The sequence below is a fragment of the Ischnura elegans genome, chromosome 6 (assembly GCF_921293095.1).
Source record: "Ischnura elegans chromosome 6, ioIscEleg1.1, whole genome shotgun sequence".
Lineage (NCBI taxonomy): Eukaryota > Metazoa > Arthropoda > Insecta > Odonata > Coenagrionidae > Ischnura > Ischnura elegans.
Genome location: NC_060251.1, coordinates 46,213,737 through 46,236,770, shown reverse-complemented (window position 1 = coordinate 46,236,770; position 23,034 = coordinate 46,213,737). Strand labels below are relative to the sequence as shown.

Genomic DNA, 23,034 nt, shown 5'->3' with positions numbered 1-23,034 from the left:
ATCAGCTATTGATTCCATTATATTAAGCTAAATAATATTTCTTAAAATAGTATGCTTGGTTCTTATTATACGATCCCATTATTTCATCAATATTTTTATTTTATAATTTCTTTGAAATCCATTAAAGTACAGTATCTTAATAATAATCTTTCATAAACAACATCTTTCTTTGAGTGGTGTGGTTACGATTTTAGATGGGACTCTGTGCTAAAAGTGTTACTGGGACCATGTAAGACACTAGATCTCAGAAATTAGTATGATAGAGAGGTTTATTTATTATTTAAAAGGAATCCCCGTAATAATTAATGTTCCGTACTACAATGTTTATTATGCTTCCAATTGTAATCTGTTAAGATCATCTGGCTCTTCCAATAGTTGGCTTATCATCTCGGTAACATGATTCTGGAATTCATTCCCTCAATCTTAACGAAATAAGAGGTATATTAGAAATGTGTTTTCGACGATTAACCCTCTTGTTCAAATTCAGTGCACACATTTGCGCGGAATAAGCCTATCCCGTCACGTTATGACTCCTTGTTTTCAAATAAACGTTACTTAAACCATTCAAAAGCCCTTAAATGCAGTCCAAAGATTAACCTTACAACGTCAATGGATCCCGTAAGCTGAAGGCGAGGTCATGTTTAATGTTTCGGAAGAATTGGTGATTAAGTGGGGATTGCAAATTTCAGCCGTGTTCTCCTTTCGGCTGAAGGTAGACGGAGAGTTGCAGCTCTAAGAATTTGGTCGATTGGCTAATCCACTCTCCCTAGGTTCTCTCCTTATCGGAACCCTAATCTCTCTTCCTCCAAGAACTGACCCTTTCATCCTGCTTCCCTATCAAGCTTCCGAGCATACTCCTTCCTCCCAACCTCTTCATTCGACCTTGCGTTCTCCAGTGACTTTTCCTCGCGATCCATCGGCCTTCACTTCAGCCCCGCTAACCTGCCTTTTTCCCCTTCTATCTCCGAACTTTTTTTTAAACATGATATTGGGATAAAATTGAATAACAAGGTGCTATGAAACCTATGGAGTTATCTCCTTTGTGTCTATCAACAAAAACTTTTTCTTGATGGGTTAAACCTGGGCATGTTTGTTTACGTTTTTTTCTTCTATTCTTGGGGAATAAGATTTTTATATTAACCTTCTTCACGGAATAATGAAATCATCTTGATAAAAGTCTTAAAACTTAAATTTTGAAAGGTTTTTTTTAGGCTGCATGCGATTTAAGATTTTGCCATTAAAATCCCTCAGTATTATTGATAATTTTTGGCACATTTTACGCATGATGTTTTTTTTACCGTGCTTTAAAAATCAATGATAAAATAATTTTTGGAGTGTAGGACAAATGTATGCAATATAAAAAAATTAGAAATTTATAAATCCAATAAAATCAATTCAAATCAATACATATAGATTTAGAATCTTAGTTTTTTTCAATCACATCATCCTCTTAAACATAAAATAAATGTAGCAACTGCACTAAAATTTAGAGCTCTAAATTTGAGCAATAAAACATTTCACGGAAAAAACTGAAAATAATCGAGGATATTCGGAAAACAATCATTTTCCAAAAAAACTTATGCATTCTATACTTCACACAAACAACGCTATATAATCACATACTCAAAATTCACAAAATAAAAAAGATGCATCAAATGCAACATCCCCATACCGTGGGATCATCTGTATTAGTAAATTATCTGAGCATATTACGAAGGTATTCAATATAATAAATTATAAAATTTCACAAATAAATCATAACACTCTAAACAAGCTTCTTTATACAAAAATAAAGTCAGAAACCCTTAAAAATCTGAAAAGTAATATAATATATAAAAGTTCATGCCTCGATTTTAACACTTTCTATATAGGACAAACATCACATAATATGAAAAATAAGATAACACTAGACATCAGTAAAAAGTGGTACACCACTGTGTGCTCTTGCTAGTCATAGCATAAATAATGGCCATGTTTTTGATTTTGACAACGCCGAAATTTTAGATCATGAGGTTAATTTGAGGAAAAGACTTTTCAAAGAAATGGTCCAAATCAATTAAAAGTTGTAATAAAGACAGGCATTGAAAACTTTAGCAAAATTTATTTTTATATAATTAATCAAAATTAATGGTAACTATGTTTGGTATAAGCTTAGTAACCTAATATCAATAAATATGTGCAAAGCTAAGGTATGTCAAAATTTTTGTGTATTCTCTTCTTAATTAAAAAAAATTATATTATTGTAAAAAAATTCTTTGGTAACATTTATTTATGTAGCAATATTGTATATCATTGTATTTTATTGTGTTCGCATGTTTTCATTCATTACCCTGATAGTGGTTTTAAATAAACTGTAACGTTGGCTAACAGGTTTTTTGCATTGCATACATTTATCCTATACCCCATGAATTATTTTATCATTAATTAAATGAGGTCATGATAAGAGGAAAAAAATCTAATTGAAAATCAATCTTATTGGGGTCAGTAAGCGAAGCAACAGCCGTAAAACTCATCCAATGGCTTCAACATTGACATGTTTTCATCTTTATGCAAATAAAAGTCAATTTTTTCACCGTGTTTATGTATGCACTTTCGCTAGAGTGAAAGAGTGCGAAACATTACGTCCATTCCTATTCAAAACTAAATAAGATATATGCTGACATCTGGAAGTGTTCTGATCCATGATAACGACCGTCATCTCAGCGCTAATGCCGTCCAACTGCTCCTTGAGCAATTTTGATGGGAAATTTTCGATTAGCCACCGTGTATTGTCTACCTAGTGCGGTATTACCTCCACCTTTACGTTGAAATGCAGATGTGGCTAAGAGGGAAGCGTTTTCAAACAGTCGATGAGCTTCAGGATGATGGCAAAATTCATTTGAAGTTATGGGTGACAGTATTCTATGACGAAGGTAAAGCTTATCCACAGCTATGATGGATTCCTTGATCGCTGAGGCGATTATGTCGAAACGACACCACAAGTGTACTCAAGATTTACCTACGAAATAATTTTTCATTGATCATTTCGTCTTCTGTCCATGGCCCAATGGAGCTGGAATGAAAACGACCCTTGAATATGGCTTTTTCCTTACATTACAACATTTATTTTATATCAATCAAATATATTTTATATTAAATTTATTTTTTATCCTTCCTCATTTAATAAAATAATTTATTTCTAAAATATATGCTGATGAAATTTCAGCGTGCTTGACTTTTGAATAAAATAAAAATGATCCTGCGACGCATTTCTTATGGATTAGTGCCTCTCTTTGGATGTGACTGTTCCATCATAAAAATCTACATCTACACAGTACCCCGCAAGCCACCTCAATAGGCATTCGGCGGGTAGTGTTAGGATACCAGCCATAAAAATACTTATAATGCTCGGTGAACCACGAAAACATTCATCATATTTGATTTCCCATATTTTTTAGTGTTGAATTGATTTAACAATGGTGTGTGTGTGTGTGTTTCAGTGTTTTTCCTGAGAAAATTTTACAATTTCCAATACAACTATTGTAAAATTCTTCCATGAGGGATAAATTTATAAGGTCCGTTTCTTCACTGTGTAGAGCCTAATTTTAGTGCGTGGGGAAGGTCTTGAGATAATAGCATTCAAAAAGGAGGTACCTTTTTTCATTCAAAGCTGGATAAAAAATTGTTCATGAATTTCTGATTATATTGAGGAAACGTTTAAGTAAATTCCTTTTCATTTCCATAGTAAATCATTACAGCTGATCTGGTGGGTACCTACCGAGAGACAACACATCAAACTTGAGTATATCCACTTTTTGCTATTGGAGGGGAACCTGGCGTATTAGTATGCTCATAAAGATTGAAGGTTCGCTTGATTCCCTCAAGTTGAGCCATCACCATCGAATCTCAAGTAGAACCATGTGTCTTCATAGCCGCTTGTATTTTCTTCGTTTTTCGAGGAATTTCTTGCTTTAAACGTAATAAATCGTTTCAAAGTGCTCAGGATATGTGCATAGAATTGAATTTTATTCAAGGATGTATCTTTAATATATAAACAGTTCTTATGCTCAGGTGTTGCATGAATAAAAATTTTACGTCAGTTTAGGTACTAAGTGAACTTGGTGAACTTTTCAAACGTAAAATACACTTAATGTTCTCCATGCATCATGAAAATTCCAAAGTAGAAACGTAAGTTTTAAACTAATAATATCCAAACATTCGCCTTGACCGGGATAGTTTTCTGTAGATTTTTGCACAATGTGTGCATTTCGGGTGACGGGCGGGAAATTTATGCCAGCAATTCTTCTTGAAAACAAAATACTTCCTATATAAAGGCATCTTTAACCTTTCTCACATACCTCACCCTAAAACTTTCTCTGTAATATGGGAATTTTCAAAACTGGAACTATATATTTTGGAAAATAAACACAAATGTAGATTAATCTATGAGACAGCCACATATGTGAATGATGATTGAGGCAGAAAAATTTCGATCAGTCAGATCAGGAAGGGTTTGTCCCCTTGAGATCATCATCTTAATTAATGCGTATTCAATTATTTGCCCATGGTTCCATTCGTGCATCTTCGCTTCGTCCTAAACCGCTTGTATTTCCGCGTCCTGCAAATCTTCGCTCTTTACCCCGCCTGCCCCACTTCAACTCCCCGGCCTTTTATCATCCATCTCCCCCTATCCTGTCGGCGCCATCCCTAAATGCCCTGGTCCACCGCCTTCATCCGTGTCCCGCATTAACACCCCCGGTCGCCCTTTCGCACGTCGTTTGGAGCTGGGCCATGCGCCCCAGGGCGGTGTGTGTGCCGGGGAGAGAGAAAGGGGTGCCCACAATCGAGGGGGACCTTTGTGTACAGCCTCCCTCCACAGTCGGGGATTTGCACGAAGGGCCTGGGAGGCATGGTAACCCTCTCACCCTATCCTCGTTTCCTGCCAGTAATACTTTGCTACCTCACCTATGTGCATATATATTTCCACTCATTATACTACTATATCGTGCAATTTCGGTTTATTGTCATCTTTTCTATGAAATCAATGGTTTGCGAGTTCACTCTGTGGAATGGTGGCATGATTGGTTCAAAAATATTTAATTGCTTTGTTCAAGTATATATAAACTTAGTTTATAAATTGCCCTGTCTGTCTATACATATGTTACCCTTTTGATAATGACCTGAAAAGGTCGAAACCGGTTGATTTTTTTTAAAAGATGCAGTGTGGAATACGACAAAGTTTATTTTTGAATCTATCTTTTCTATGTCCATTTCTCCCGAAATGGCAATTTTTCTTAATGCCATTTGTCTATTTTATGCTTGACTGTGCTCAATGTTTTACCGATGTAGTTTTAATTGACGCTGCAAGTCTTTATTAATATTTAGTATTTGTTCAATGACGAGTGTTTCTTAATTTTATTTAAATGCCTTTTCATCTTGAAAAAGTTTAGGTATGCATTCCTTCCCACCTACATCAGTTCTCAGTCATACACGTAGTTGTGTTCAAGTAAACAAAATTTATATAATTTGTCACTAAGATTGCCATTTTTCGGTAAGAAATTCAGCGGCCCCACTACTTCATTTTGATAAGAAAACGTGGAATCAAATTTATTTTGATAATTCAACGCAATCTTGCCTTGAAAAATAATTATTTAAATTAAATGGTAAAAAATTATGTTTCGTAAAATGGTAGAAAATGTGACACCATGGATAAGGTATTCACTAAAAACCTGTGTGCAACTTTCATGCATGGCCTCTACATTATTTAGGACACCTTGCACCACAGGTATTTTCGCCTAAATCATTGTAGCGTAGTTCCATTCAAAGCTCGCTACGAGATACAATGATATTTTTCCCTTTTTTAAACACATTTCTCCTAATGTATTTACAATTTAAAGACCAAATTTTTAAGTGGGATAAAAATTTTTATTTACAAGTGCGTGTATCGGAATTTGTATGTGGATTTCACATGCGTCATTTGCCTATGGAGCCTATGCAAGAGCTTCCTCGCCCATTTAGAAAGCAAACGCGCGATAGCGCTGCAAAGCGATCCCCTTGACGCGATCTTAATCTTACGTGTCGTCCCTCGTGTCTGATTACTCTATCCCAATCCCAAAGGACGCCCTCATGAATCGTAATCGGTTCTACCTGGTGAAGCGGAGATCAAAACCTTGACTATAAGCTTAAGCCGACATCCTTACTTGGGGAGGCATATATTTTCGTATTGGAACACGTGGTTGAAATATTTAACAGGTTTGGGTAGCCCTTCACCCTGCAATTTGGCAAGCAAAGGATAAAACCAAGATTTTGCGTTCATGTACAGGTTAATCGTATTGGCCCTATTAAATTTACTCCTAAACAATACAGAAAAATAAACTATACCGCAGAGAGGATTCTCTTATTAAGCTACATTCTGCTTATTTATGTAAAATGCATTCATCCTCAAAGCCTTCCAACGTAGTGCAGATATTTCTAGCCCATCCAAGGCTCAATACGCTACTTTACTCTCGGTTGCAAAAATGTATATTATTAGATTACACTTACTTTCCCCAGTCCATCTTGATTTACGTATTTACAAAATGAATATTAAGTATATTGCAATTAGGAAGGGTTGCCACTTTTTTTTCCTAAGTAAGAATGTTTGGGAAGATAATTCGACGTTGAGAATTCAGTTAATAAGATAGGATCGAAAGTACAAGTATGGTTTTCCCGAAATTGTTTGTGATTATCAACTTGTCTTTTTTTTAATCCCAACGAAATGACTAGCGCCAAAATCGATGTAGTTGCATCTTAACCTCTCGTGGTGTATTACTCATAGGTATCGTTGCGACGATGAAAATTTATCACATGTACGTGAAATTTTAACTTTAGATTTGTAGTTAATCGACTCACTTAACCTTGAACAAACCCAAGATGAAACAATAATTTTGCGATCAACTCTTTTACACTCTCTAGTGACTTTTATGACCATTCGATGATTTTTTTATTGAGTTTGTTTACGTTAACATAATAGCTAGCATAATTCTTAACTTTTTACCCATGGAATAGGGTATTTTATTTAATGCATATTTTCTTTAGCTATGGCTTTCTTTAGTGTGGACGTAATGCATATAGATTAGAATCATTTTAAATTTGGTGTCCAAATTTTGATCTTGCTGAATGTGGTCTTGAAATGCCACGGTGAAATAGTGATGACCAAAAAACTCGTCCACAAGCGCCAGTGGCGCCACTCCATGTATTGAGGTACTTTTTTGTGCATTTTCCTTGGTTGGAGATGAAGGGTTACGTTTTTCTGCGTCAAAGCTGATGAACCATGGTATCCTGCTGTAGCGGATTTAGGGATGAAACCCTCCACTGTGCAGTGAGAAGGTTTCAGGCTCAATGATCAGCACCAAGTTATCGTGGTGAATTATTTTTCTCGCAATCGGAAGGAGATTTTCGCAGCTATCAACTGGAAGGCTGGCTGTCCATGTTATTTTGGACATCACGCGATGCATGGAAAGTCTGTCTGCCTTAGTGTAGGCAGTGGGCAGGGCCATCCCATTCCTCACGCTTTAAAAATAAAGGAATCCTTATAAAGTTTTTGGGGAAGTCTCGGTGGAAATTTTACACCAGATTATGAAACTAGTCCGCTCCTCGGTGAAACTGATATCAATGCGTATTATGGAGCGAGAGCTCTACGCAATTATCACAAAGTTATTGAGCAAGTATGAATTAGCACCATTTATCCTCATTAATGGTTTTATTTTTCGAAAAATCTTTGAGTGGTGAACAATAGTACCGGCGATAGATTGACATGAGAAATAACTTTTTTGAACTAAATTATAGCAAGAACTCTTCTAAATTATCGCAAAATTGTTGTACAAGTATGATTTAGCGCCATTGATCATATTTTTCAGCAAATTCTTTGAGTAGTAAATAGTAGTAAAGGCGAAATGTGGGCTTGAGAAAAGACTTAATCGAATCGAATTAGCCTTGGGCGCAAAAGTTATGAATTGATGGTAGGATCTCGGTTTCCAATAAATAAAAAAGTTGTGATAAATTTCACCACTGCAGCGTGATCAATGAATTTTAGGATTTTGCACGGATATTTTGGGAAATGGACGAAAATGCATTGGGAGACGAATTAATTGTTACAGCAGTTTTGTCATTGGTAGATAATGATTGCCATATCTTTTAAGATTGCAGTAAAATTTATCCAATGAAATCTAAGGCTTTCAGAATGTATAGCAAATAGGAAGCCATATTCTCTAAACTGTTAGTGGTATATGGCAGTGTTACGCATTGCATCTGAAACGTTTGGATTTTACGTGTATATGAAGACATTTTAACTCACAAACCATAATGTTCTCGTTGACTGCAATGTTTTAACTCCTATGAACTGCGAGATATCGTTTTTAATACTTCCGGACTCCGTATCAGCTCCGTTAAAATGACTGCACTATGTTTCAATGGCATTACTTCACCATAGTGATAATGAGGTTTAATATTTTTTTCCGTGGAAAGTCAGACCAAAAATGGGAATAGGAAGTAAGCAGTAGGTTGATCACGAGGTTTCTGAGGACTGGAATAAATTTCTTAATTGGAATTAAAAATAAATTAAACTTTCAGTACCTCAATTGTTTCTGGCTTTACCCTGTGAAAATCCATTCTGAACAATAAACTGAATTCTGAATAATAAAATTTATGTTATATCTTTTTTATTGTTCAGTACCTCAGTTATGATTTAATACCTCTTTCGGAATTCCTAAGCTTTTTTCCCGCTCAAAAATTTCTCCAAAGATTTCTCATCGTCGAAATTTAGATGATGTACATTAGCATAGACACAAATTGTCCTAGAGTACTTGCCAGAGTCTTCCGCAAGCGACTTCTTAGCGCCAGCTTTGGTTCAATGCACCGTGCTTTTTGCAGAAATTAGCGGAGATACCAAGTTTTCCCCGGAGCATGGAACCGAAATGTATAGTGTTCTACATTCGTGTCGCTGGAAAGCGTCTGAGGAAGTTTTCCTCCAAGACTGTATTATGTGAACTGAGGCCCCTTCTTCGTCTTTTGGCGGCAGAAAAACTCTTGCGATCATTCCAATCCGGACGCCGAAGATCCTCTCCTCTTGCAGTCGTCATAAAATGCGTCGGTAAGGATGTTGTTATCCTCTCCTCTCCATGGCTCTACTTTTTAGACTGCGTTCACTAGACCTATCCTAAGGCATCGTCCAGCGGAAAATTTGAATATTGGGTCATTGGTTTCTCAGAGATATGTAATGGAGTGGATGTAGACGTAGGGTCATCGCCCGCTTGATAGTAAGAAATGCGTCTTGCAATGTTGTTGACCGCTTAGTCGCGTGAATATTGGTGTTTTTTTAACAATAAGTTTTCAACTAAAGAGCAAGCATATTGAAATTGAGTATTCTCCATTCGGTAACTGGACGTGGTATCCCCCACTGCGAAATGGATTTAAATGTGTTTACGAAAGTCGTCACTCGCGTCGCTGCCGGTTGTGTGATTCGAATTTTAATGGGAAAAAATATGTGAACTATAGTTTTTGTAGATTATAATTATAGTGTGTAAATTGGGACCATACAGCGAAATATTATGCCCATGATAATATTATCTATGAAATTCATGACTTTTCCATGCTATTGTTTCGATTACATATACTCTTTTCCAAATTTTGAGATAAAAAATGGATATTTCAGTACTCATAACCGCGCTACGGACATTTCCGTCGGCGCCTCTAAGGATCGCTCTTGAAATGTTCGCTAATTGGATTTCTAGGTGCCTTGCACTAACAGCTGCGGAAGTGTATGCTATGAAACAAATATCTTGCTTTTCCAAGAAACTCACTGCGATATTCAACCCTTAGTAGTCACGGTCGATTGTTTCGCTCCGAGTGTAACGTAAAATATGATTCGTTGCCATGCAACCACTGGTTTGAATGGTGGAGTGGAAACCTTTTTCCCCTTTGCAATGTATTTGCATCTGAGAAATGGAGTCAAACTGTGGTGGAAATAATGATGTCAGTATCTTCCTTTCTTCGTCTATTTTGTGGACTCACGAGTTGAAAAATAACTAGAGACGGATATTTTATCACTACTCTTCGATCATCCGTGAATCAATTCTTCTCCAAATTCCTGTTCTTGTTGACACTAAAGACTTAGCTGGTATTTTCCCTGTTATATCTTTCCTTATTTTTATAGCTATTTCATTCGACGTTTTTAATTCACGCCAGGTTTCGCATTGACGCCACATTTTTTTATAATTTTGACTTATAATTTTTTTTATAATTAGTACATAGTATTCAATTTAAATAATTAAAATATAAGTAATAAAAATATTAGAACATAAAGGAGTAAAAATTCATAAAGGGTAGTAAAAATATCTAATAAGCAAAATCCTACCTTAATCTTGCATAAATTTGTGTTGACGGAGAAAATTTTGTCCAATCTTTGTAAAGCTGTCAGTAATAATTAAACATCTCGATCCAAAGATGAATTAAATTTTTGAACAGTGTGCCGTTGTCTTGATAAAATTCAAGCTTTCGATTTGTTTTGAGAGTCTTAATGGGATCATTGCGTATTATGAGACAAAATTGGTCTCTCTTAATTAATATGATGCCTTAAGATCGGGATTTTTATTAATTTTTAATGGTTTCCTTTTTTGAATCGGGTAAAAAATATCCTGTGTTTGTATGATAGGGCAAAAAATTGTGTGCGCCTTATTAAAGTTGAGAAGGGAGATAGGGGAATCGATACTTCAGTACATCCTTCGATAAATCAGTTACTAATGCTTTTCTAAATGTTTGTCATATTTTCTCTGCTCTCCAAACTAATTATTATTATTCCTGTCGTATGACGACCAATTGTTACTTTTCCCGGTGTTTTTTTTTGCCGTTCCGGACAATTTTTTCAATTGACAGACTCTACATAAGAATAAATTCACCATACTGAATTGCTACCTTTCCTCAAAAACCGATCAGGAAAACTCTTTTTCCCGTCCCGTTGTCTTGCCCCCGTAATGGCATTCGTGCATCACGAAAGCGACATAATATCAACCGACTCCCTTAGAAGGAGGAGAAAAATATAATTTTGAATGCATGAGAGATCTCTTCGCCTGTAAAAAATATTGGACGTACCTGACGCGGAATAATACCATTCCCGTGTCTTGGAGAAGGCAGAAAAGAAAGATTTCCTGCCTTCAACGTGAGCTTTCCTATGCATCACTGGGGAACGAAGAATTCTAGCGACTCTTTAACGATAGAAGGAACACACGACGTTCGGCGGAACCCAAAGTAGCGCATACGTTCGCGAAAACCATAGGCATTGAAGGTGGCAGGGAGAGTTAAGGACGAGGTCTGTGACTCATCTCTCTCAGTACAGCCAGCCATCTCGTCTCCTTCATCTTTCAAGTTCGCTCGCAGTGTCTAGCATCAGTCCCCGCCGATTTTTCTCTGTTTTATTCTTTCTGAAAAATTTTATACCGAGGCTTTTGTATTTTTTGCCGTTTTCAAAGATCGGAAATGGAGTCAGGCTCACCTCGTATTCCTCCATCGATGTGCCAACGTGTCTTTCCGCTTTCAGTCACGCAGAAAGAAGGCTTCTTCCTCATTTGGTCTCGGGGAAGTAAATGATTGAAATCGAGGCTATGACCGTGACGGGGTTGAGTATCGGCCCGTCTCATACTGTCTCCTGTTGCAATGATTTCCTCAAAAATGTACCTTCAAAGCCATAATTTCAGAAAGATTTCTGTGCTTATTCTATTTGCTTCGAATAGCACGAATACCTCACGAACATGCTGTATTTTTTGGTGATGAATTATTTTATTTCAAATAATACTACCATCTTGTAATTTTCAGATTTTATAGGGAAGACCATTTTTCCCAATTTTCTGTATCTAAATTTTAATGATATACGTTTTAATTATTTTCTCAGATATGTATTTTTTATATTTGAGATGAAGACAAATTTTGAACATGGCCTACTCCCACCATCCTAAAAATTTAAAAATGAAAGCATTACATACTTGTAAGAGATTTTGAAGGTTTCACCAAAAACCGAGTTTCTTTATATTGCAGGTTTTACCACTGCATAACGCGCGGTTTTTCGTGGAACTTGGAATTCTCTTTCGTTTATGACAGAACAAGTCCGGCACATCTCACCTAAAACAATAATGATAGCATAATTTGTTTGGAGGGGATTCCGTCAACAAAAAGAAACCGATGGATAAGGAAATGTGCGTCCTGAAATGATATTTTATTATTTCAAGCATGTTAATTTATAAGTTTCATCACTGTTAAAAAGTAATTTTAAAATTCATCAGTGGCTATAACTGTACTGCTCATTTTCGTGTTTTTCTACTGTGATACTTAAAATCCATCCCAAAATGATGTGTAAATTATGATTTTGTACTTATTTACGGTGAAAATATGGTTTTTGTAAAACGAAATAAAATTTTGTAATTTGCGAATTCTCCAAGTTTTGAAATGTTTGTCTACATACAAAATAAGTCGAAATATATGGACCTTTGAGGAAAATTAAGGGTGAGAAAAATCTTGCATTTTGGGTTACCTAATTAACGTTGCACGGGTTGCATAGCTTCTCCAATGCTTTGTGTGGCAGACGCACTGGTGCATTCTTCGTTTAATTTACTTTAAATAAGCATAGAATATTTATTATTATTTTCAAGGTATCCACAGAGACATATCTACTTGGTTGTTCAGTAAAACTACTGCCGCTCACGGCGGCATTTTTCATCAAACTGGCCAGCAGAGAATGTGTTAATAAATAACGTCGGAAGACATTAAACCTTGCACCCGGTTATAAAACTGAAAAAAAGAGATCACCAAAACCGGTTTTTCGATTGACTTCGCCATTATCTAAGTGAAGGGGAATGATCGTTAACCTCCTGAGGCGATCCTCGCTCTTGAGATAGTTACTGGCTGGTAAGCACATATTCTAATTCCAGTGGTTGATTTCCAGGTCAGCGGGAAAAAAGGCCACGAAACTTTATTTTCTCAACTTCAAAATCTGCGAGCAGAGTTCCATTCATACCAACATTTTCATAAATTTATGAACTGAATCCGATCAGTACTCTTATGTCATTCAAATGAAAATAATGAGGCAAACTCTATTTTTATAAATGCCCCTTGAGGTATAGCCATATTGTATACTCGACACATGTGCGAGTGACATTCACTCAATTTCACAGTGATTACTTATGGAAATAACTAGCCTCGTTTCAGGAATCAAATCAATACACCCTTCAAAATCTCAGTCATTTTCAAAATCATTTTTACCGATATACCATTGAAGCAGAAATAATGGTAATCATGCTTTATACGGTAACTCGATAGTTTGAGGGTACACTAGAAGTAAATTCCATTAATGGCCGACATAAATCTAATGATTTTGTTCAATTTCCCAAACATTTTTGATGATGCCATCGCCTATGCGACGAACCCCATGGATTTTACGCAGTGTTACATAAAATGTAAAGAAAATATAAAAATTATTATATAAAAATGTAAAAAAATAAATTGAGGTGCTTTTGACAAATTCCTGCCTCAGGAGATTTTTTCTCTAAGAAAATGCCTGAAATTTACGTTCACAACATGACCGATATTTTTCGAAAATACTTTTTCCCTGACCTTCAAAGAACTAAGGAGGATTCAGGTAGAACATGTATATACGTATGCAACCATTCAGGAATAAGTTTAACTTCTTTTTTATTTCGCTACGGTTAAGCATTTGATTGCAAACAAGACTCATGCCGTTACGGGGTGATTATTTGCCCATGTCACCATATCTTCTTTTGCTTTAATTCACCAATAGCATGCCTTCACAGGAAAAAGTTGAATGCTGCTTGAAATCCATTATTTATGTTTTGTCTTTATTTCCATTTTCCAGGCGCCATATTTACGGAGGACCAGAAAGACAGCAGTACAGAGTTGGCATTCAAGTACGCTGTCTATCGCATAAACAAGGACAAGGACCTTCTCCCGAGGACGACCTTAGTATATGACATTAAATACGTACCCAAGGACGACAGCTTTCATGCCTCGAAAAAGGGTAAGCACTATTTAATAATTTAGTGCAGTCAATGCACTGATTTTGAGTCTAGATTCAAGGGCGTACCCAGGATCAAAACTGGGGGGGGAACAAGCCATAGTTGTTCAAGTTGTAGGTAAGACTTAAGCATGAAAAAGGTCAATGAAATCAACATTTTAAGGAAACTCTCAGCTCTTTATTAGTTTCAAAAATTAATTACTTGAAAAAATATTATTTTGCTTAAAGGCATTTGCAATTTTTGCTTCCAGAGGGGGGCAGCTGCCCTCTTCTGCCCCTCGCTGGGAACGCCCATGTCTGGAGTTATGTCATGAAGGGTTTTTCATTTCACAATAGTTCCTAGTAACCTTCATTCGATGGTGAACTTTTTAAAACCTTCAGCGGAGAAAATAATCATTCGCCTTGACCGAGATTCGAACCCGTATCTCCCGATTTCCGATGACGCTTCGGTAGCCTGACTGGATAAAGCACTCGACCGGAAATCAGGGGTTCCGGGGTCTAATCCCGGTCAAGGCTAATGATTTTATTTTATCTGCGGTTGTTTTTGCGCAATTTATGCATTGCGGGTGACTCCGTAAAGATATCACTGGGGTTATTCCTGGTTTACTTACCTAAACTCTTTCATTAGAGCGTGTTCTCGACTAAAGGTCTACGCCGGAGGAGCCGTATAAGGAGCCGGATACCACATTCTGAAATTGAATCCCTGAAGATGCTATAAATAAAGATTAAAACGTAGGTAGGTACTCCAAGAATCACAAACAGGGGTAGTAAGATCACAACTGACCCATCTCCGTGTTATGTTTTGGGTTTTGGTTGACTTCCTTCTCCTTTTAGAATGGGATGATTCTTCAACGAATTTGATTTCCTCATCAACTTCACCAGGGTCATCTTCAATGTCAATGTTGAAGTCACCTTCCGCTTGCAGCTGCCGGCCACAAAGACGATCAGGATCGTTACATTCTTCGTCCCCGGAATCCTCACATGTTTCGTTTCCATCTTCTGGAGGAGTTATGTAAATATATACTTCATCTTTTACACCTTTTTCATCCAACTCTTCTAGCTCGTGAAGTATTTCTGTTGTAGTCAGCTGTTTGCGACTAAATTAGAGATATAAATTAGTCAATGAGCTCACGAAAAAAGTATGTTTATAAAATAAAAATATGTCCTCCAGGAGTTATATACTAACCTTGCCATGCCAAAATTTATTTGGACTAATGCACTCCAAAAGAATCTTATCGCAGTTCAGCAGAGAGAACGCTCGAATTCTGGTCAACCTAGTACGTCTGGTGTTGCCCAACAAACTAGCCTTATCTGCCCAGTGGGTCGAAAACGACCCACACCAATATCATGACCCGTAGCAGACACAGGAGACATGAAATTTGGTAATTGAATACGGAATAATGAAATTGAGTGTACAAAGTATTGTAGCATGTAGTGTCATTTCGATTGAGCTTGAAAATTTTGGTTACATTGTACGTCAAAGTTATTCGAAAATCGCGGTAAAGAGAAGTAATTTTTTATGCCCACATTACAATGATTTGAAAATGTATCCTTGGAAATATTACTTCAGGAATGAATGACTTGCTTCCCTGTTAGACGAAAATAACAACAATGTAGACAAATACTTCAAATTAGAGGGACTAGTATTTTTAATATCCCGTGGGTCGAAAACGGGCATATATGGGTTAATAAGTATGATTTTAATTCTAATAAATGGTTTTGAATCGTATAAAACTAGTAAATTAAAATTTCTGTTAGTTCCTTTCCACTCTTAGATAAAATTGATTCTTATAATTAAAATATCTTCCATCCATCAGCGAAATATCCTTTAATAGATATTGACGTACATCGTGTCCACTGAAGATTATAAATTAGTAACATTACAGATATTTTTGAATCACAGCAATATTATATTTAGCGTTTATATGTTTTTAAAGGCAGTTTTCTGGAAATTCAACCAAGCTGAATAATATTGTAATTTCTATTCGGGTACAACATGCATATCGTCGACATGGAAATTTTATTTCACACATTCCGAAATTTGTCTCATCTTACAGCATCAATGGAGATGACTTTTTCATAGAGGTTTTCTTGTAAGATAATATTGAACCGTGTCATCTCGACTGATGGCACTTTGTTAGGTTCCACTAGCTTGTATGATATTTCACCAATTTGTATGATATTTCACCATTATATAAAACCAACACATTTTTTCAATTTCTTTTCCCGTATTTTGGAGAAAATTAATGTTTCTGGTTAGAAGTTGTTTTGACGATCAATGCGTTAGGTACTGGATTCTGTGGTAAGATATGTAGAACTTTTTTTGCAGTGTATTGGTGGTTACATTTACTTCTATATATGTATAGTTATATCTACCTGCGTTTTCTATGTATAGCAGCTTTTACATATGAATCGGCTTCAACATGGTAAAAGTGTTCATTCATTGAGTATCAAGCCCATGTTATAGACTCCTTCAATATACTGATTGAAATAGACTATATTTGTCCTCTCCCATGATCCGTAGAAAATGGAGATGGTAAATTTATGATGGGAGAGTTAAACTCTCAAAGGCTTTTGAAAATCGGAAATGAAAGTACCGTAACATAAAGAAAAAAAAATCAATTAATAGCTATAGCTTATCTTGCCTTATGTCAGCGGTCAATAGTGGTTATTTTCATATGATTTGCCTATCAAAGAGTTCCTCAAAGACATAAACCCCTTCCACTTCAATTTATTTTCTGAATATCATGCTCATATCCTCTATTAAATTTTTCTGAGGGTATTTTAAATGACATGTTAGGAAATGAAACGGTACGTTGCAGCTTGTAATCAACAAAGAATAGTTAAATGAAATGTGTTTATTAATTCTTATTTGATGTCTCCATGTTTCTGGGTTTCACCGCGTGGATTTTCTTTGTGACGACAGTTTCTCCGGTATTCCGACCGGCGTCTTCAGGTCGACGACCTGAAGACGCCGCACAGTGGGGCCAAATTCGGAGAAAGTCGGCAAAATATCAAGGACTTGTCTGATTTGCATAAAAATTCATATGATTGCATATTGTGGGCTGGTTATTAGGAATATGCAATAAAATTTTAAGAAAAGGAAAAGCGGAAAAATTATAAACAAATTAAAGAATTTGCATTGAACTTTTAATTGTTTTTTTTACTGAGAACGGAAATAATATCATATAATAACCTAGAGAAAAACACGTGGACATTTATAATCACATTTATATGTTTATAAATTTTATAAATTTTGTTTTACAAGACAATTAATAGTTTAAGGCATAAAAATTCAACTTCCAATATAGCTTTCACTACATAAATTTTAAGTAAAATATCAAATTGATCACTTCTTCATACAGATAATACCCTTTTTCAAAATAAATTCTAATATTAACAAGTTAAACGCTAAACAAATTCTTAAACATATATCAGAAAAAAATTTGATTCACTTTGAATTTTTATTAATCGCTGTCTTCGCTTTCACTGTCCGTTGTAGATCTACTAACACTCTGAAGAAGAGCGCAGACATCCGGTTTTAGACTTCCATTCTTTCTCGGAGGTAATGGCCGCAAGGATGAGATAAGTGGATCTGACGATACCATTAAAATGTTGAAAAGATCTCTATTAATATATTCTCTGGAGGTTTTTCTACATCTTTTTTCCCGGAATCTCCTGAAATCTTTATTGCGCGCCTCCATAGCCTCTTCACTTAACATTCCGATGGGAAGAAGTGCAACTGCTATTACATCCGAACCATGAATTAATATTCGGTGAACTGATGCAGGCATTGGGTACCATGGGTAGAGACGGGCATAGAGCCTAGCTGTATGAATTGCATACTCTTGGAATGCTTGCACATTAACAGCGTAACCACAGGAGAGAGTTCGTAGGATTGTGTCACACCGGGTAATTAGTTCCTCATCTAATTCAGTTACTGCGGCTGACTTTGAAGCGTTCAGGAAGAAACGACGCGCAGTATTTCCGTCGTTACTATTGCCGCTACCTTGCTTGACGATGTCTACTAGAAGACCCATCTCAGACTTGAACTTTTTTGAATTTCAATTTTCCTTCTCTGTATTAGATCTTTAGTATCTGTAGTTTTTTTTTCATGATAGAGCCTCTAACCGGTAGCTTACGTGTAAAGCCATTCAAAGAATCGAATATAGGTATGGAGAGTTGAAATTCCATATCGAAACGATTCTGTATTAACTCCCCTTTCCAGAACTTTGTCGATGTTGTTCATTTCCCGGGGGAGTGCACCACAAAGGCAGCACCGTTGAGACGAAGTGTGTGTAATGGCGTTGCATACCTTACCGTCAATCACTGACATTATCATTGTATGGCGTACATGAATAGGACCACAACTCGGTATGACAACATTCGAAGGTTCTAGTCCATCAATTTGTGTCTGAACGTTTTGCTGTTCATTAAGTATTGTTTCCTTATTTTCTTTTTTAAACTCTATCTTTAAAATCCTGCAATACCTTGTAGATGAAAGGCGAACATTCTGCCACACCACTACCTTTGCACTATTGTCTTCTTTGTAGTACAACTGAAGAGGGACGACACTCGTCATTATAAGATCACTGTCGATAAAGTTGTCTTTAGAGACCTGTTTGTACATAGATTGGGAGCTGCTACCATCAAGCCTCCACTTGCAGATCAAATGTAAATTTTGGAGAACGATGGGGGAAAGGGTCTCCATAACGTCCGCTTGCAGCATGGCGATTCTGGAAACAGTTATGTCAAGTAAGGCCTGTACGTTAACTTCAGCCTTACGTTCAGTGATTATGACCGCAGTGTTGCACGGATAACACTTCTGTTTGGCTAAAAGGACCTTCTTATAAGAGGGATATAAATCTGATCCCCTTTCTATCGCCTGCGATCGTAAGGTTTGATATGATTGGCGAGACAAATCGGCTTCAATCATGCGAGCAAGGGCTTCTTCAGGGGAGTATGGATGGATGAACTTACTCTCTTTCGACTGAGACTTTTTCCAAGCATTTGCTATTTTTTATGCTAGAGTGGGAGTAGAGTGGAGAGCCTCTTTCACCAGTCCAGCCTCTCCATCCCTGCCTTGAGCACGGAGAGCCTTTTCGGTCGCAAAAGTTAGGGCCGGTGTACTCGTAGTTGCCGTCATTTCCTCCACCATTCTCATCTTACTGCGGTAGCTACTCTCCTCAAAGCCTCTTCTTGGCCGACCGCTGCCTGCAAAAATTTAATCAGCAATTTGAGTATCAACAAATCAACAAATACATTAAAGTGTGAAACAGTACTAGTAATATATCGATCAAAATATTTTAATTAGAATCTAAATATAAAATTATTACGTTGAAAATATTATAAATACCTGAAGTTTTTGTGGTCGTTTTTGTAGTTCCAGGAATATTAATTACAATTTTCGCATCCAGTCAATCTCCATGGTAGCGAAGAAAGTCCTTTTCAATGCGGTGAGATTCCATCCATTTCTTTCGCACTTCCCCACAAAGCCGCCGCACCGTCCTTTTCATTTTCTCCTCTATCACATTGTCTTTGGGAAAACCAAATACTTCATCCAAATGAAGATATACACGCTGGTAACGTTCTTTCCATGGAAGACGTTTTTCCGTCATCAACAGCTTATATAACTCATGCCTCGATATCGTTAACATAACCACGAGCACGTTTTAGAACACCGAAGAACCCTACTACCACTGGCCCTATCTATCTCAATCACCAGCGAAAAAGTAATGGACAAAATCTTCTCGGTGGCGATATGTGAGAGGTTTTGTTGCTGCCTATACCGCGGCGCGCGCCGCGGAGCGCTTACCAAAGTAATACATAGTTGCACTCTAAAGCAATTATCTCAAAAACCTGCGTGAACCAGCACCCAATTTTTTTCTGGCACTTCGAGCACATAACAACCATTTGATTCAAAGTAATATATCGATTCGACATCGTTAGACATTTTTTGTAGCTCAAGTGACATTTTGTATTATTCTGAAACTTGTAGCACATGTTATGAAGGCCCAAAAAATGACTTCTTCTAGAAGTACTAGGGCCTGATATTTAAAGGTAGTGATCATCAAGTATTGGTTATCTCGTGGAGAGAAACACTTTTTGCTGGTACTTAGCAGTGGCCGTGAAGAACTTGACGAATAAAACCAAAATCTGCGCGTGCTGGCGATGCATTTCTGCATCACTCATGTTTGTAGGGTTGCTGTCTCTACATTAATGATTGAAACGGAAATATTTCTTCAGATTCCATTGCTCCTGACATTATAATACCTAAGAAAAAAATTTAAATAAAATCCGGGCATTATGAATTTTAGGGTTTTGGCAGACCAAAACGGTTTTCGCCCCACTGTGCGCCGGTTGTTTAACGCTGATGACGTTTTAATTCTTATGTCCATGAACGAACGCTCTGCCCGTAAGAACATCGATAACGCAGCTATCGTTATTCGTATACAATCATTTTATGACTTCCAACGCATCATATTTCTTTAAATATAGTTGCACACCGTGGCAGATCCAAGATAGGGACAAGAACGCATATTTATTCATGATTTTCTAAAATTACATGTATTGTTGTTTCCATTGAAGAGTTAGAATACAGATGAGTAAGATATAGGCGTAAAAATGATTAATAAACATATTCTCGGTCGGTAAATTTTTATCACCAGTCTATCTTTTGAATCTCCTCCGATGCGTGAAGAATTCCCATAAAGCCGCCACCGAGTGTAAGTAAACACTCCAGGACAAACGTTTTTTACACCCATCGATCGACAGAGTGCATGGGTCCCGAGGGAACACTGTGCCAAGGCTTCGCTTTGGTGAAAATTTCTCTCGACATTTATCAACGCTTATTCCTTTCCCGTCGGCCCTGTCCTGCTCGTTTTCTACCTCTAAAACCATATCGGATCCATTCAGCTTCGTATCATTTTCCCCGAACTTTTGTTCAAATCGTATCGGATGTTCAGCATCTATTATCGCGTAGTATTTTTTCTTAGTCATGTCTGGGTTTATACATTGTTCCAGCAGTAAGTGTGACATGTTTTCGTTGCGTGACTTCAACAGGGAAAAAGAGCTTGCATTTCAAAATGGTCGTATTCCTTCTGATACTTTTGACAGCTATTTTGTCCCGCGTCGCATGTGCCATGAGCACCATATACTGTCATTTAAGGCATTTTTTTGCTTTACTTTGATGATCACCATGTGGACTTTTACTCGTACGAGTGGATGTGTTTCCTGCATGTGATACCAAAACGCAACCCGACATAAGATTTCTGTTACGTCAATTTTTGTTATGTAGAAAAGATGTTTTTGAATTTCACTCTTATATGTTATCTACTTAATACCTGTTTAATTGTAATACTTAATCCTTGTTTTTTTCAAGTGTTTAATTACTGCATAGTTACTAAGTTGAACAATTAATTACCCCATAGCCGATATTTCCGCTCGTGGCAATTTTCATCAGTAAATCAAAAGTCGATGTATTGTTCCGCGACATTATAAGGGTTGTATGAAGATTTCAGGTTTTAAATTGACTTTTAGTCATAAAGAGTGGGATAAAATGTTGGAAATATATGGCATTCCAGCCATTAATATTCCCATGACTTTAATGGAAAGTTGAATGAATACCTTATTCAGACCTTTGGTATGATTGATACAAAAGGTCTGATCAAAAAGGACAACAATTTGATGATATGAGATAACGCTTTTTGAAGGCTCGAGGAAAATGAACTTAATGATATATTATAGTCCATAGTTAAATATTTTATAGAACAGTAAATTTCAAAACGTTATTATCTTCCTGTCGTTAATAATTTGGAAAAACTCTTATGAGAAAAATATGCATCCGAGACGACGACATAGATGCTATAATCAATGTTTGATTGTCATCTCGTATTCGCAAAATTGAGAGAAACGTATTTTTTCTACGATGTACTATCCTGTTGAGATTTACAGGAAAAAACTATGCAATGAAATATCTTAATTTTACCCCTTACTTCAAATAATATAAAACTTAAGATTCGAGTTCATTCAATCTCAGATTTATCGATAGGAAGGAAAAATCTCTGATAGTAATGCCTTAGCCACCTCGTCAATCAACCATTCAATCAGAATCCCTAAGAGTATATACCAGCCATTTACAGCCATTTACAAAATTAGCAATCGTGTATATATCTACCTTTCAAATAATAGTACTGATACTCCGGCATAATACAGTGGATTACCATGTGTCACTCTCGTAGCTGTAAAGGTGAAATAGTCATCGTGAGGGTCATTTCTTCGGTATTTGTGTCCCATGATCAATAACTATGAAGCGTCATATGCCATTCTTTCAGATTAATGCACAAAATAGCGCTAAAACCAATAAAAAGGTACAGGTAAAGGTAAATACAGTATACTACGTCAGAAATATCCCCATTTTCATCAGCTATATGCATTGTGTTTTACTCCTCCTAATAAAATCTACTAGGTAACTTCTGCTTATTAATTTACTCGAGTTATTATCTTAAAAAGGCAACATTTAGGGCACATCCGATGTTTTCATTGACTTGCGTTTTGCGTCTTGCTTTCCCTATCTTGTTCGTTTACGAATACAGATTTAGCAGAGACCCGAAAATGACCTTATACTGTGGATAACGACATACTTCCAGAAAATTAACAACGCTCGCTGGTCTGTTTTATGGCTATTTTCCTTGTCCAATCTAAATATGAATATGTATGAATATCTCTCTCCTACATTAAATTTCAGTGTTGCCTACATTTTCCTGATAATTTTATAAGCTTATTTATCATCTATGTTTACACTGTAGAAGACACTTAGAGTAAAATAAATGAAATAATTTACCCTAATGTTGATTCTGTGCTAAAATCTCCAGTATTTCTCGCGTGTCCTTTTAACGTCGTCGAAAGCACAAGTTTTACTTTACAAGCGTTGACGCTTTTTACCAAGTAGACTAAATTTAATTTGGAGCAACGACTGCGGCGTATTACATTATAAATAT

At 36.5% G+C, this 23,034-nt stretch overlaps 1 protein-coding gene across 7 annotated transcripts in view; it reads left to right on the top strand.

Annotated features, from left to right (window-relative positions):
• LOC124160608 (glutamate receptor ionotropic, kainate 2-like) overlaps positions 1–23,034 on the top strand; it is a 491,042-nt gene that overhangs the window by 201,784 nt on the left and 266,224 nt on the right. For all 7 annotated transcript variants that reach the window (XM_046536495.1, XM_046536501.1, XM_046536497.1 and 4 more), the window contains exon 2: positions 13,877–14,038. In XM_046536495.1, coding sequence (XP_046392451.1) covers positions 13,877–14,038 — 162 coding nt within the window. The remainder of the gene's footprint in view (positions 1–13,876; positions 14,039–23,034) is intronic.